The 16,507-nt window shown below is 40.2% G+C and overlaps 2 protein-coding genes across 2 annotated transcripts in view; one reads left to right on the top strand and one right to left on the bottom strand.

The window, feature by feature from the left end:
• The window catches only part of LOC145453240 (uncharacterized), a 185,708-nt gene that overhangs the window by 71,746 nt on the left and 97,455 nt on the right, over nucleotides 1-16,507 (top strand). The window lies entirely within an intron of this gene.
• Nucleotides 784-7,578, bottom strand: LOC145453594 (dispanin subfamily A member 2b-like). The gene is made up of 4 exons (XM_080331561.1): nucleotides 7,510-7,578; nucleotides 3,646-3,744; nucleotides 2,891-2,995; nucleotides 784-1,733 (listed from the first exon to the last, which is right to left on the bottom strand). Exons 3-4 carry the CDS (start codon nucleotides 2,975-2,977, stop codon nucleotides 1,584-1,586), a joined length of 237 nt encoding a protein of 78 aa, XP_080187687.1. The 5' UTR covers nucleotides 2,978-2,995; nucleotides 3,646-3,744; nucleotides 7,510-7,578; the 3' UTR covers nucleotides 784-1,583.

Here is a 16,507-nt window from a genome sequence, read left to right as displayed (position 1 = left end):
TCTAGAGCACTAAACGGGTATACCCATCGTTTCAGTTTTTGCCGAGCATGTCGCCGGGATTAAAGATTTTAATTAAAGTCGGTCTTGCGAGATAAACACGAAACACTCGGTCAAGGGAGGGTGAAGTTCAGAAAAATGCAAGCTTCGCTCAACCTAAAGACTGCGGTTTGGAAGGCAGCGGCCAAGAAATAAGCTTTGTACTATTGCATATACATTTCAGTGAATTGGTTCTCGAACTGAGGGGCGTAAAAGCATCAAAAGGGTGGCGCGAATCCGAAGTTACATGAATTTTTTTTCGCGCCTCGCGCGATATAACCACAGCTTGTAGTTATTGCTCCGACTTCGATGGTTCAGAATATTCTCATCAACAGCCATGATCTTCCATTCCATCAAACTATCCGTTGGGATTGCTAGCATTCTAGTTGCACTTTTTAATATTTTGTGATATCATGATAAGGGGGACGCAAAATTGGTCCGATTATAAAAGAGTTTGAAATCCACTGCTTTAGAGTGTTAATAGTAGAAACTGGATAGGGGTTTAAAGAGAGTTAAATATGTATAATGTTTAACATTGTTTCGAATCATGACGGCAAACAGATGTTTCTTTAATTAACCGTCACTTTCTCATTACTTAGGCTAATGTCAACACATTCACTGAGCAGCATTTATTACATGTAATTTTAGAAATAAAATAATAAAATACGGTGGAGAATATAGATCAAACTTTGCACTTGGCCCGCCAACGTATTTCCTACTTCTCATTTGGCCCGCGGAAGAAAATAATTGCCCACCCCTGGCCTAGACCGTTAAGGCGTAAGTATATGTTCCCTTGCAAGTCCTCGTCGGAATTGTTGGCAAAGCGACGGAAGATATTGATTTGATGGGATTAATATATCATAAGATTGCGCCAGTTGATACATTTGGCGACTTTTAAAACGTCAATATGTACTTCAGCATTGTGGCATTATGTGACCTAGTCGCTGCTAGGTATCATGTACAATGTAGGGTTGGTAGTAGCAATATGACGTTATGTGACGTCATGAGGTTCACGTTCGCATTCACGCTGAACCTTTCATAAAGGTTCTCGTTCACACGAAGCTGAACCTTTTTGAGGTTCACACCATCCTTACTCAGAACCTTCGACGGGATCAAAGTAGTAAGGAACGCTCAGCGGTCGATATAGGACTCCTGTGTGCGTCGACAGACAGACGAGAATGGTCTCCGGTATCGCAGGAATAATTCGGACAACCAAGAACTTTCGAAGCCCATCGACATGATAAATTTACATCTCCGTGTGATCGAACCGTCTCTTCCTGCCGATCCACTTTCATGGCGCTAGACAGATAAGAACTGTATATTTCTATGAATATTTCCGTAAAAAGTATATTTTTCAAAGCCTGTTCCGATATTATTGACAAATCAAGTGCTGTAAGGTTATGAATTGCAAAATTTGAGCGAATAATACAATTCACAATGCGCTAATTCTTATTTGCAATGTCTACCGATGTATGCTGCAAAGTGACATTTGGAATGCAACACGCTACCATGCACGGTATGTCATGATCATCGGATATATTCTTCGCTCAGTACTTGTGTCCAAGCACGGTATATTTCAACGCGAGACTTATTCCGATAATGATGAGACCGATGACGACTGCCAAGATGTTCAGTTTTCTTGCTGTTCTTGATTTCGAGAGCGCTCTTTGTGGATCGACATGTTTCAATTTATCAGCCTGCAAAAACCCTAAACTTAATAATGAGACAAAATGCTACGATTTGACGGTTTTTGGACACGACCAAGAGTCTTGGTGAACTGCCAATGCGTTCGGCGTACGAGAGTTCATTGAAATGGAAACGAAATGAAATGGAAACGTGTACCAGTTGTAAGCCTTCAGTCGGATGTACTGCAGCAGGCGATTCAACGCCGGAAAGGACAATACATATACTATTTGTCGCAATCCAAAAACAATAAAGGATAAACATTCTCCAGTCTCAAGCTTTCTGACAATTTATCATACAATAACCAATATTATGAAAGTAGTCGAATACACATGATAAATTTATATCGCTCAACTACAAATCCATTGGAATGATTGAGGTAAGGATCGCAAATTCAATGGCTTTTGATCCACGACACTGCAATGATCCGTAACAGAAACGACGGTCATATTTGCGGGATATTCTGATAGGAATCTCGTGTCCCTTTTATTTCATTTTAAATATTAAATCATCATACAACATTTAAATTTAGTGAATCAGTGTGAAATAATTTACAGAGGAGCAATATCCATGTGAAATATAGGTCGCCCTATTATGTCATTCAGGGTTGGATAACTTTTAGGTAAGCATGGCATCTAGCTTTGATATATATCGGCATCGTGTGTGATCTGGCAATGCACTGTCAAACACCATATACCACAAGTATCGGACAATACAACGGTACAGGGGGGCTTAAGCTATCTTGTTGCGGAGAACTCCTAATGCGAATTTTCGGAATGCTTAAAAGTGAATTTTGAGCGATAAAGCTTTTTCGCAGGCTTGAATATCAGTTATACCTGCCAATATTCTCTTGTAAATGTGTCAGAAGCCCGGATATTAAACATTTGCTGCATTAGCATTTGTTGCGGTATCAAGCAATATGCGCGAAAGAACTCACGGGTGATTTAAGAGTGCGTCATGAACTTAAACATTAAACGATTATTAAGCTCATATTTGTTGATAACATTTACTATTATGCGGTGCAAATGAGCTTCCTATTTATAAGCACTGTATCATGAGTTTGTTCATTATTATTTCTAATAACAATATTATCGCGAGTCGATCATTTGTTGCAATAGGTTTTCACTTTTTTTTATATACGGCATGGATTTTTGAGTGCAATAACTCCAACCTGACAAGCAAAAACCATTGCAGCAAGACCCAGACAGAAACAGAAGCACAATGTGGTGAGGATGGCGTTTCCAATTTCACCAGGCATATATAATGCGGGGCCAGCCTGAAAAAATGCAATATAAAACATTATATAGGCAGGCAGGCAAAACTGATACGAAGATTCGCAAAGGTCAAATACCAGCAGATTTGTTATTCAACTATACGATATCTCATTGCAGTAGTTCTTGAAGCTAAGACATTAAGCATCTGAGCATTTTGAAGCATTGGATTTGTATCGCAAATGTGAATTCACTCTGTAGAACAAGTCCGTCTGACCGGGGTTAAATTTTCTGTATGATGTCCAGACATGGGGTAATCATGACCACCGTGTATCGCTAGAGAACGACCACCATTCTTGGATCGATTCTTGGATGCGAGCAATAACCGACCATAAATCCATCGAGTGGAATACTGTGAAATGATGCCCCCGGGGCACTATCGAAAAATGTATGCCGATAAAACAAGCTCATTTAGTAAAACCCAAGCGAAAAAATATCATGCCCGCATTATTATAGCGTTGTTAGATTGGCAAAGAATACATCAACATCATAAATCGTCCACGGAGATCTTGGAAAGATAATTTTGTGTATGCATATCGAATTAATGAAATGATAGCAGATTCATATAGCTTAGTATATTCTATAAAATGCTATAGCCCATATCTGGTAGGTAGCCTAAGTGCTTCACGTGCAGCTAATTTGGAATCATTCTCACCTGTGTTGAAGCACAATGAATGTTCTTCGGAATACCGTGATATACTTGAGCTTGGCGTATCACAGGGTAAGTGCCTGGCTGTGTCGTATGTAATGGATACTAAAGAAAATTTGGCTATACTGTAATTTCATTCTCCGATTAATGAATATATACATGTCATTACACTGCAAAGGTTAATTAAAACATACAAATACAAGCAAAGTGCCAATTCAAAATATTCAAAATCCATTTGAGTTCATATGTATATCCCTGGTAGTAATGAAGGAAGTATCACGTCGTCATAGTAAGTTTCGAATTCAAAATTGAACTGAAACGGTGTCACTTCTTTGCAGATCTGGGGTTGAAGCAATTATTCGTGCTCGTAAACTCGAGTAACAACTCGAAAACACCGGAGGCTATGCATCGTGTTATTGATCATGAAATGCCATTTCCACAAGAAAACTTAACTAACACCGGTCTGCAAGATGCGACATAAACTACTCAAGGTACACTCTGTCTGTCGGCAAAATGCTGTCTTGTCAGACTTATATCGCAATATCACATACAGATTCCTCATGTGGAAACGGCTGTAGTTTTGCCAAAGATGTAAATGTATTTTTGGTTAAGGGTAAAACAACGTTGATTTATGAGTGGTGACTTTTTGAAAAATTGCAAGTGTCAAATAGATTTTTAACGGAAGTAGACAGATTTAGCCCGACAAAGTTCAGCATTTCGTTTTTAAATTGCAGCATGACATATTATGAAGTCTTACATGTGTGACAGGCTCGAGACTTATGTTGCTTCGTACAGTAGACGAGAATCTGGGTGCAAGTGCACACGGAAACTGTTACAAAATCAGTACAACGAAAAAGATGTGAGGATAAGCATTTTTAAATTCTTCCATTTCCTATAAGCCTACTGCTATATAGCGACAGAGGTATCGGACCAGAACTTTCGGATTGGTGTCGGGATGGGTTGAAATTATTTCGGGTCTTTATCAGGCTGACAATTGATAAGATAATGATAAAAATGCTCAGCTAAACAAGTCTATCGCGTCTATCAATTTGCTAGAGTTTGGGGGCGGATGTGAATTTGGTATACGTATCAATATATTTCTTTATTGTCACTCATTATTTCAGACGAATAAATTCGGATAGTAGGGACGGTGTGAGGTTCACGTTGGCGTTCTGTGTGTGAACCTCGGAAATTTAGAGGTTCACGTTCACAAGCGAACCTTGGTAGGTTGTGCACTGTTAACCTTTTTCATATATTACAATTTTCACGTTATTATAACATCTTTGGTTGAAATTTATTGTATTTCAACCGCGGGCCGCTTTATGCATGGCGCTGGCAGTGTAAAAAATCAACACTAAACGCAGACTTGGACTACTAGAAAATTTTCAGCTTTTATGAATTAGATTAGAATTAGAATGGGATCTACCCAAGTTTTTCCAAATTAGATTAGAACTAGAATTAGAGCTACACAGCTTTTTTTTTCAAATCAGATTAGAATTAGAATTAGGGCTACACAGTTTTCTCCAAATTAGATTAAAATTAGAATTGCTGAATTCGCAAAAAATTGGATGTTGAATGAAATTGTGATTGGGAAATGAATACAGCAAAAATCAGTTCATGTCAAATCACAGTACATTCCCATAACCCTGAGAATGGTTAACCGTTGTACACCAAGCTTGGCTATTTTTTTTACTATACCAGGGGTCACGCGAATAAAGCATTTTGAAATGCTAAAATTGATATCAGTTCCAAATTATTTTTGTGCTTTCAAAATAAGCTATTCGCCTGTGCCCAACAACACTATTCCATCGATGGAGAGGCATGTGATGTCAACAAGCATATTGCCTTGAGCTTGACGTGCGATGGCCCAGATACTGCCAAGACCGAGACGCTCAGAAAACGGCCTAGGACGTCCCCGCAATATCAATCTTTGGGATGAGATAGTCATTGAGCTTTTAACTTGCCTGGCTAGCCCAAATATCGATTCATTTGTCGTTGGATAGAGTTTTCGGGTATCGTGAGCAGCTCATAGTTCAAAATAAAATAACGGTTATGATCATGCTGTTACTTATATTTGTACCACACAAAATACCACTTCATTGTGGTAACCATGAGCATCGCCAATGTTAGTCAGAATGGCGTTGTACTACGAACGTAAAGTTTCAAAAAACTAGAATGTTGTTCATAGACTACAAGGTACAATGCTAACAGGCTAATATTCGTCATACTACTGCTGCTGGTCGGTGTAAGTAAGGTGATGACGGCTTGGAAATGGATTTTCTTGTGCGAGAGGGGTATTCTTGTTAACTCGCTGCAAAATGCCTCGTGCAAAGAGGCATTTTCAGGAAAACAATAAATTAGATTAGAATTAAAATTACAGCATAGGAACATTTCACAAATTAGATTAGAATTAGAATTAGAGCATAGGAACATTTCAAAAATTAGATTGAAATTAGATTATCGGCATTTTGATATAATTTAGTGAAATTAGACATCTAGAATTATCTAGTTGTCCAAGTCTGTAAACGAGGATGCAACTTGACAATCTCACACAATTTACTTGCTTTGTTACGAAAGTGTGCTCGAAATATCCAGCTTTCCGATTGTGAATATTTAGTGACTCCCTGCTGTGAGCTTACCCATAATCGCACAACATCAAGAGCAAAATACACTACATGTAGGTAGTAGGCGAATGATGCTTATAATGAGATTGATATCATTGTCTGATGTAAAACATCTAGCAGGCATACTGGGCAATCTTGATTTCATATGTTTATTGTATCATGAAAACCAAATCCGTGGCGTGTTGGCTACTGCTGTATAACCTGGTAAATTGGTAATATTGGTAGCAAGTATATAGAAACCCGTTTTACGGTCTGCTCAATATCAACGTAGCGATACTCAAGACGCCGAATACAATGGCCGGTCTGGCCTAGACCGTTGACGTAAGCTCGTCGAAATCGTTGGCAAAGCGACGGAAGATATTGATTTTATGGGATTAGTAAATGATTTGATTGCCTCAGTTGATATTGCCTACCTTTGGCCACGTTTAAAACGTCTACATGTAGCTACTTCAGTATTGTGGCATTAGGTGGCCCAACTCGTCGCAAGGTATCGAGTACAAATAGGCTATCACTTCAATGAAATGTAGGGTTGGAATTAGCAATATGATGTCACGTGGCGTAATGAGGTTCACGTTCGCGTTCACACAGAACCTTTCAAAAAGGTTCGCGTTCTCACGAACCTGAACCTTTCAGAGGTTCACACCATCCCCATCGGATAGTATATGATAGTTTTATGCGATAGGTATAGGACGTACTATTGATGAGGTGTCTGCTACCAGTCAATCAATGAATACACTGTTATGGGTTTTTACTTTAGTTGCAGATAGCGGTGGTACACGGAGAATGGAAGTAGCACGTCAGATGAAGGATTACGTTAGCTGCACATATATTAACCAACAACTGGGCCTACTGCTTACGCTGTTGAATATTAATGTAATATCACGTCAGGTCCAAGTCCCTAATTACTTATTTTGTCTAATTACTGAGAGGATTAAACAATGTCGTTGGGGCGTTTAGTTTGAAATTACGATGCGTCATATCCGAATGTATACACATGGGAAAATCCATGGCATTTAACGTACATCTAAGTATCCAATACTATAGTCACCTTCGTAGTCGGACATAAATCTGTCGAGTTCGCGCCCTATCTACACGGTACGGTACGACAAACTGATTGGAGAAACATTGGTTTGTCGAACACTCATGTTCACTCATGTTTCATGTGACCGAATAATTGGGTTTCGTTCCGTCTACTTTACTTAGTATCATATTAGAATGAGTCGCTTGTAAATTCAATAAAAATTACCGGTTGTTTGGCAGGAAACGGCTTTTCATTCTCGAATCTACTGGGATCGCGCGGGACCGTGAATTCCGCAATCTGTCGATAAGAAAATCTTGTAAGAATGAGGAACACCATCGTCGTCACCATATGCAGGGTCTAGCTCAAGCACCGGATTACAATATATATGCTGAAGGATCACATCTCTTAATAGTATATCTTTCCCGATGCCAGATTTGTACAGTTATAATATGCTTGCCTGAGGCCGTGGTGATGTATTTGGACTGTAGAGGTCGACCGATTATCGGCTTGGCCGATTATCGGCGCCGATATTTGGAACTTTCTCGAATATCGGTATCGGCCAATCTAGGCCGATATCGCGACCGATATTTATATCTAACTACAATCGACCTTTTCTGAACTGATCTGCAATTCTGTATCATGTTTTGATTTTCGGGTCATCCCAAATTTCAACGAATGTTCACAATTAAGCAATAAGTCTTTTCGATTTCAGTTTTCTCGTTTGTTGTTCACCTTTCTGTGGCATGAACAAGTGCCACCTTGCCTAATATATAATATTTTTGGCGAAATAGTTCTCTGCTCCTTCCATATTAATATCGGCCTATGATATCGGTTATCGGCCTTGTGAGCGTCGAAATATCGGTATCGGTATCGGCCTGTAAAAATCAATATCGGTCGACCTTTAATTTGGAGCTGACTGCGGTAGGGACTGGTGATGTTGCGTATGTTGTTGTTGTCCAGGCGATTCCACTGAATAAGGAGTGCAGTTATAGTATTATGTGACCTAGGGTGCAATTGGACCCAAACGATATTTGCACACATCTCCATCACTGAATGTTATCGTGGACAGCGCCAATTTGAATGTCACGAAATCATAGAATTTGGCTGGAACGAGAATCATCCTAATTAGCTTTTAGGATTTTTTGTCCTGATTCTGAACAATACAAGGATGCTGATGATAAATTCTAATTACTTGTACACATAACTGAGATTGGAGTGCTTCTTTCTTATATCACCGGCGATTGCACGAAACCTTCTCGGCTTACAATTCCTATGGTAACTTTTAACATCAACCGGGACATGAATTAGAAAATAAGACCTTTCCAGAGTAGGCGAACATCTAACATAAATACCGTAAATCAGTAACGTAGATTTTCATCTCTGTGATATTTGTTCTGTTCTCATAACAGTGTAACATCTACTTTTATATTGCTGTAAACAGAATTTCTGTCGCACCTTTCTAGCGGAACAAACGGTTCACTGTACGCTATCCAATCTGTATCGTCCCTGGGGTCACCGGTCGGTTGTCACCGGGTTGATTATTCTTTCACGTGGAAAGTAGTATTTTGAGATTGTGAAATTAGACCAAAATCATCATTCCCGTCACTCAATATCTCATAATGAAAATAGCGAACCTGCGATTTGTACCCGCTTTGTCACGTAAAACTCATTTCTGATGTCGGCCTACCCGTTCTGATGCACGCACACAAATCTGTCGGAAACGGCGATAGGCACCACTCCTTTTATTTCCTTCATAATAATATAAACGATGATTCGAATTTTGTACTTGGTTTTGTTATGACGGTGCTCAATTTTTGCTGCTGTCTTTTTATGTGCATTTGAGGAGCGATGCCGCAAACATATTATGCCTATTCGTCTCTTTGCCCCAATTTTTAACCGTATATAGAGACTGAGTCAAGTTGAAAGAGCCGGAATCTAGTAAACTACCTTTCCTACCAATATTAACATTGGTGGATATATCCACTCTCTTGGCAAATCCATTTGAACCCGTGCGGGCTGCCTGCGATGATGCGCCTAACCATTGTTCATTGCTCTGCGCCTGTTGCATTTCCCCGGATGCTTGTGACTCTTTTGATTCTGTAATGTCACATCGGCTTGCCATCTCATTGCATGTGACATACCACAGCCCAACACATATGAATAGTTGAAATACTCACGAAAGTTGAAACGATCGTCGATGATCCTAGTTAGTTATTTCTTTTATTCTCCAGGAAATAAATTAAATCGTACATCAAGGCTGCCTGCGTCAACTTCAATATCCAATTCTTATACCTAGATCCCACCGAATATATACTTTCTCGCATATCAGCACATCGCCAAGACGCATAATGTCGTCTCATGTGATATTTGGTACGACGTCTGCTGGTATACGATGACGCGCCAATACTTTCGAAGAGAAGAATGTCTCGTTTTCTCATGTTGGATTACGAAATAAAATCAATTATCGGGCAGAAAAGTTGACGTTTATTTTTGAAAACGCAAGCAGGGCATATATTATCGTATGGTATAGTGAACGGGAAATTTCCATACTCCACACCCGCCTTACTCGATCTCGACTTACGATTTTCCATACCATAGTAACATTCTTCCATACTTTCTCCTGGTTGCCTAAAATGTCGGATGATATTATAATTTTGATGTTTGGGAATGATTTAGTATTATTTTTATAATAATTTTGGATGAAATGATTTGTTTAAACTGTCCTGATGTATCAATTCTTTCCCAATTTCATTTTGCCATATGTAAATGATGAAGGTTGCCGAATCAACGAAGTCAGGGCGTAAATTATTTACAGGATCACAACAGAAGCGAGGTATCTTCAGAGGGGGTCAAAGTAGTCATCGTCGCTACTCAAGTAGAAGTAGAAGTAACGCCGGAATTTTTACTCACGTAGAAGTAGGAGTGGTGGTTCACAAGTAAGTAAGTAAGTAGGTATTTTGCGCTTATTTTTGCCTACAAAACTGAAAACTGTCAAGTAGAAGTAGAGGTAGTCTAAAATCATAACTACTTAAAAAGTAGTGTGAGTAGGCAAAATCTACTTCAAGAACTTCAAAAAGTAGAAGTACTTCGTTACTGACCACCTCTGGGTATCTTAGGCTATAATCTACAGCTGCAACATCATTGGGTTGTCGGATCGACTCCAGAATTCCTACCTCAGTGTTGGCAGTTTATCTAGGCTCCTCCTGGCCATCACATCCGTGCAAGCTTTGTCTTATAAAAGCCTAGAAGTGGGCCGTGCTACAAGTCGGCAGCTACGGAATAAAATTGAAGAAAATTGGCCTGGTGTAAATGACCACAGTATTCGACAAACACCATGAATACCACAAACAGCAACAACAACAGGAGCTACAAAGACTCATCATGACATATAAAATTATCATGTGCGAACGCGTTTCTTGATATAAATATGGAGATAGTATTGACAAAATTACATACAACAGAGGTATCGCTGCATGCCTGTTATCTCACAGTACTATTCTACATCATCAAAATCATTCAGGATCTCGCGATGACAGATCAAAAGTCGCATTCCTCCGCCCGTGCGTGGGTCACTCATAAGCATGATTAGCCAACACCGGCGATATCCATTCGGTAATCGCAGAGCCGAACCGAGAAATTACGATGCGCGTTGCAGACCGACATGGCGTAACACGGCTTGTAAAAAGCTATATCTTCGTGACTGAAAAGGCTGATAAGTCAAAAGATATGTAGCGTGATGATCGTCAGAACGAAGCACAGGAAACTATTTACGAAATAGTCCCTAATTGATATACATAACCACTTCATTTTCAGAGTCTATAAGACATTTGTTTGGAGTTTGCAGAGTGGAGGTTGCTATGAGCGATATGTAACGCTGGATCGGGACAGCGACTGAATACCATTCGTGTTATATTAATCGTCACATTATGAAGTTTATTATTATTATTATTGTTTTCCTTGATATGTGCAGTCCAATTTTGTTGTCTTGACCATGGTGGGCGCGTTTGAGTTTTTCAATTTGAGAGCTAAACAGAGACCAACCAGTTTAAAATTTTCTGACGTAGCCTATACAATCGCTTCGACAAGTCAGAAGTAAGATCTTTGTCATGGTTCAGGCAAGATGGCCAAAGTGTGGGGGTATGGAAATAAAATTTCATACCATACTTAGAAATTTCGATACCATACCATATAGGGCCTACTTGCACATTTTCATATTCCATACCAAGATCTCGTTCCATGCCATACCATATCATACCATGCCATATGCCCTGCACATATGTAGGGCTGTTCACAATTAATCCAGTACCAATTCTGATGCACCAAGTCGTGCCGTGAGTTATGATTTTTTTCGAGTACTGAAATAACACACTCCTTGCCCTTGCGAGAAATCATCAAGAACTCCAGTTATGAAACTATATTCCACCATGGGCGGCTGTAAACTTCGAGTGGTGATATCACGGCATAGAGAACGCACGTTAGTGGAAATGACATATCTGTGAACTATCAGCATTGTCTGATAGTCCAATGAAATAGGTATATTGTCCAATATAAATACCAACTATCCGTTATTGTGCTGCAAAACTTATATTATATTCTTTATTGTGGTCGCATAAAACATGTATATTTAATTGATAATCGAATAGTCTACTTGTGGGTTCGAATCCGGTTCTGACCATCTTCTACGATTCAGAGGTTACTCTGATCTCACTACTACGGTAGTACATTGACAATCCCAGACTGACAGTGAGCCGTGCTACAAATGGGCTGCAGAGATCACGACGGGGACTCATGTGAGCGAAAGAGAATGAAAGTCGTCCTCGAGATTACGAAAATCAAAGAACCAATGCAATTACATAAAATCGTGTCATGGTGCACATTGCCGAAAAAGGCGATGAGTGCCACTGTGTTATGCAAAGTAATATTAATAGCAGTAGACGGCTCAGGTTCGTAATCTAAAATGGATTCCTTGCCAAGGTCAACTATATCGACCAAAACAACTTTGGTTCACTCTGTAGAGTTTTACATGCTGATTCCAATCATATACATCATACCTTCTAAAATTTAGTATTTTCTGAGATATCGAGCCACGTTTACACCATCCCTAATGGAGCAGCATGACGGTCGTAATGTACACGATGTTTATACGGGCTACCAGGGTCGTAACTGCCGCACACCGAACACCTGCAATTGATTGGAGATCGAAGGCGGCCCGAAATTATTTTGTTAGTAGTTTTTCACTCAACTTATTTTATTTGCGCTTCACACGATTTCATGTTGCTAGGGGTATAAATTTTTTAATATGAATTGTAAGACAAAAATGCGCGTATTTTAATGACATTGACATCTTGACGCTGACGATTACCACATATTGAGCATGACTAGGACTCTAGTCTAGAGGTGGGCCAAATAACATTTTCAACCCGGAAAATGGAACACGGCCAGACAAAGGTTGAGAAAACCCTTGCCTGCGGTGAACCAAAATATAATGGTGTGCTCCAGTACCAATGGGTTGGGTACACAAGTGCGAATACACAAACTTGTCACAGCAAAGCAGAATTTCCGAAATATGTGCCGGCTAAAATCTCTTTCGGTCAAGGTCTATAAGTTGAGGATTTTGAGTTTATGACGAATCCGTATAGATCAGGGGTTCTCAAAGGGTTGGCCATGGCCTACTAATGGGCCACGAGAGTAATTTGAACTGGGCCACAGAGCAACGTGGAAAATTGTATAGAATTAGTGAAAGTTTGTGTATATTTGTTATGTTCAGATATTCAAAAACATATTCCTATTATTCGAATTATACGTAGGCTACATAAAGCTTTTCATCCGACTCTGATGAGATGTGATGGCACGCATGGAGTCACAATTTACAGGTTGAAAATGGGAGGGGAACCCACGGCTGTTGTCGCCCAGCCATGATAACCAACAGTCAACAGCGACGAAAATAATTTCGAATATATACTAACTGATGGTTTAGGCAGAAGTAACCAAGTATTCCCGTAGTGTCATTCGTCGTATGCCCCCGAAATGGGTGTGCATCAAACTCGAACTGCCGAGCTTCTCCGTAGCATCCCCATCATCAAAGAATTGTTTTAAGTGGGTCCAGAATGGTTATATGTGGCGAGATAGCGCAGTGGTATAATCCGCGGCTACAACACCAATGGGTGCAGGTTCGAGTCCGACCGAGGTCGACTTCCGAATTTCGATACCTAAGTGTTGGAGGTTTACCTAGGCTCCTCCTCGCCACCTAATCCGCGTCCGTGGTGTCTTACAAAAGCCTAGAGGTGGGTGGTGCTATAAGTCGGCAGTTACGGAAAATAAAATGCATATCGACCTGGTGTAAATGACCATAGTAGTCGACGAAAACCATGAATACCCCCCCCCCCAAAAAAAAAAAAGAATTGTTATATCCTTCCTCCCCAGTGAAACCAAAACCACAATCACTGCGGGGATTGGGTCATTGGGTTTCGCCACATGAGCGGAACAGCTGGAGTAGCCTACACAAGAGTTATACAATCTTCCATGGCCCACAACTGTCGCATCCCAAGCCCCAATTGGGGAGAGCTCGAAGGGGCCAAAAATTATTTATTCAACTTCAAAATTTTCCTCGCACTTTCCGCGATTTCATATCTTTCGGGCCGACATTTAAATAGTATTAGTAGGAGCAAAATGTGTATGCATATCGGGAATAGTGATCACCACACATTGAACAGGACTATGGCTCTAGGATAAGAGGTGGGCCACAGAACATTTTAATGCGAAAATGTGCCACGGCCAAACGAATGTTGAGAAGGTCGGGTATAGATTGATCAATTTACTGATAAGAAAGTAAATGGTCCAATCGTCAAAACGTAGGGTTTCCTATACAGTAATCAGCAGATTTATGAATCCTAGCAGTCGAATTCCTTAGCGGGTGGATATCCATTTCAAAATATATTGTAAACGGAGGCCGATCTTGTTTAGCCTAAAATATCAGCAGTGCTGCTACTTTTTGGAAGTAGTCAAGTAGTTTTCCTTTACTTCTGGTACTTACTCGAGTAGATCTGATTTTCTCTACTTCTACTTCATAATATTTTGTGATCTACTTACTTACTTTTCGCTATTTTCAGTTTGTCAAGTAGAAGTAGTTTAATCCCCCAATACGAAATATAGCCTGAGGAATTTCGGGGCGGGTTTCACAGAGTACCAACATTGAATAGTCATAAATGACAAGTGAAGCCCAGAAATTTTGTTGCGCTTCGCGCACAGTAGTTGTTGAGTGAGAGATATGTTTTCCCGAAAGTATCAGTGAATATAATTTAGGTACCGGATTGCTTGGTTTCGCTCTGACCGTATTGTCAAATATCTCATCACAGTAAATATGGCCCACCACAACGTTTGAAACTATCGTTTCGCAATCTAGCCGCCCATGACGTCTCCTGCTAATCTGGAAAATCCAGATTTTTTGAAAGTTACACCGGTTTTACTTTATGGACGAAAGACGTGAAATATATTTCTGCTTTCTGGAAGTGGTATTTGTTTTTCACTTTCAATTCCGAGTATCATACTTTGAGTTCTAATTACTTTCAGTTCTTTTGTCTGCAGAACATCCATGTTGAAGCATAAAAACAAGCGCAGTATTTTCCGAAAATGAAGCTACACTAAATATAACTTTTACGATCCACAATATTTGTTATTAACGTATACTAATCGCGCAAAGTGTTGAAACCGTATCCGATACACCTTCTCCGTATTGCTCTTCGCCTAAACTTGGGGCCTTATAATATGGGGTAGGGCGCCATGCCATGATATTCTAAAAAAAGGGGTCTTCTAGTAAACAAAGGGTTAGTATCGCATTTTCATATCAATACTATAATTTGCATCCCATGATGCGAAAGAATGCTTATTCTGTCGAATCAAGCTCTCTGCAGCTTATTTTGACAGTCCATGCTAACGAATTAAGACTGCTTTCAAAACTACTTACTTACTTAAGTAGATTTAAAGTCACTCAATTCTACTTCTACTTCAAGTAGTTTTAGGTGGCTTATGCAAGAAGTACTTCTACTCGTACTTGAGTGGATTTTTTCGTCGCTACTTCTACTTCTACTTGAGTACCTTTATTGGCTACTGACGTGTTTTGCCGGATTCGCTATAGCATATCACGTGAGCGCTGTCATGCCCCATGAACGATCATGGTGCTGCCAGCGCAGTAATCATTCATTTCTGCATCTGACTTTACCTAGTGAGGATCGCTGGTTTATGGTGTCGGCGCTAGTCAGGATATTGTTAATAAAAGCCTACCATACGTTCATTGGTCTGGTTCATCACAATTTTATTAACAAGTCCCGACTGAGCGTATAGACGTAAGAAACGGATTGCGTCTGCCGAAGAGAGATTGTATCATGTTCCTACTCTCAAAGTTTTGCCGAGTGCTCCGGGAGCTGAATTGGTATTCAAGCATTGGAAAGATATGCTTGTTAGTTTTATCAAAGCCGCGGACGATCGCCGTCGTCAGTCTTCTGCGTCAACCTCGTCTACGCCCGGCTCTGAGCAAGGTCCGCCTCCACAGTTGGACAAGCGAGAAATAACAAGGGGATTCAAGCGTCTCCCTTGACAAGATGTGCTTGAATTCTGTTCAATCCGACGAAGAGTCCGATGACTTAGCAGCCATGATTGCTTCAATTCCTGTTTCACTTTCGAAAGCGGCAGTGATCATTGCTATTAAGCGAAAGAAGTTTGATGGATTGTTGGATAGCGGAGCATCAGACAATTATTTGAGTCTTGAGATAGCGCGGGAGCTGAAACTCAAATGGCTTGGTAAAAAGAAGAGCATCAAGTTAGCAGATAAAGGAAAGCGATCAACTGCTCACGGAATGCTATATCTGTCGTTTGAGCTGAACGGGCGGAATTATTCCGATGTGGTGTTCGGTGTTATCGAGTACTTATGCGCTGATGTGGTCTTGGGCCAATCATTTATGAAAAAGCACTGTAAAGTTATATTTGAATTAGGGGGACCCTTGAATCCCCTTGTAATTCCTGGACGAGACGAGGAACACACTTGCAACTTGGCTGCAGCAAAAGTGGGCACCCCGCCAAGAATATTTCAATTTTTCGATGGGTCGTGTAACCTATCGCAACTCCATCTAGATCGTATAGTGCTCCGGATCGGGAGTTCATCAAGAAGGAGATATCTGGATTGAAAGATGAAAGGATAATCGAGGATTCCAACTCCCCGTGGAGAGCA

This window comes from Botryllus schlosseri, chromosome 13, assembly GCF_051294905.1.
Source record: "Botryllus schlosseri isolate E-star chromosome 13, Bs_hap1, whole genome shotgun sequence".
NCBI classification, from domain to species: Eukaryota; Metazoa; Chordata; class Ascidiacea; order Stolidobranchia; family Styelidae; genus Botryllus; species Botryllus schlosseri.
Note: the sequence above shows the minus strand (reverse complement) of the source record. Positions and strands in the feature narration are given on the sequence as shown.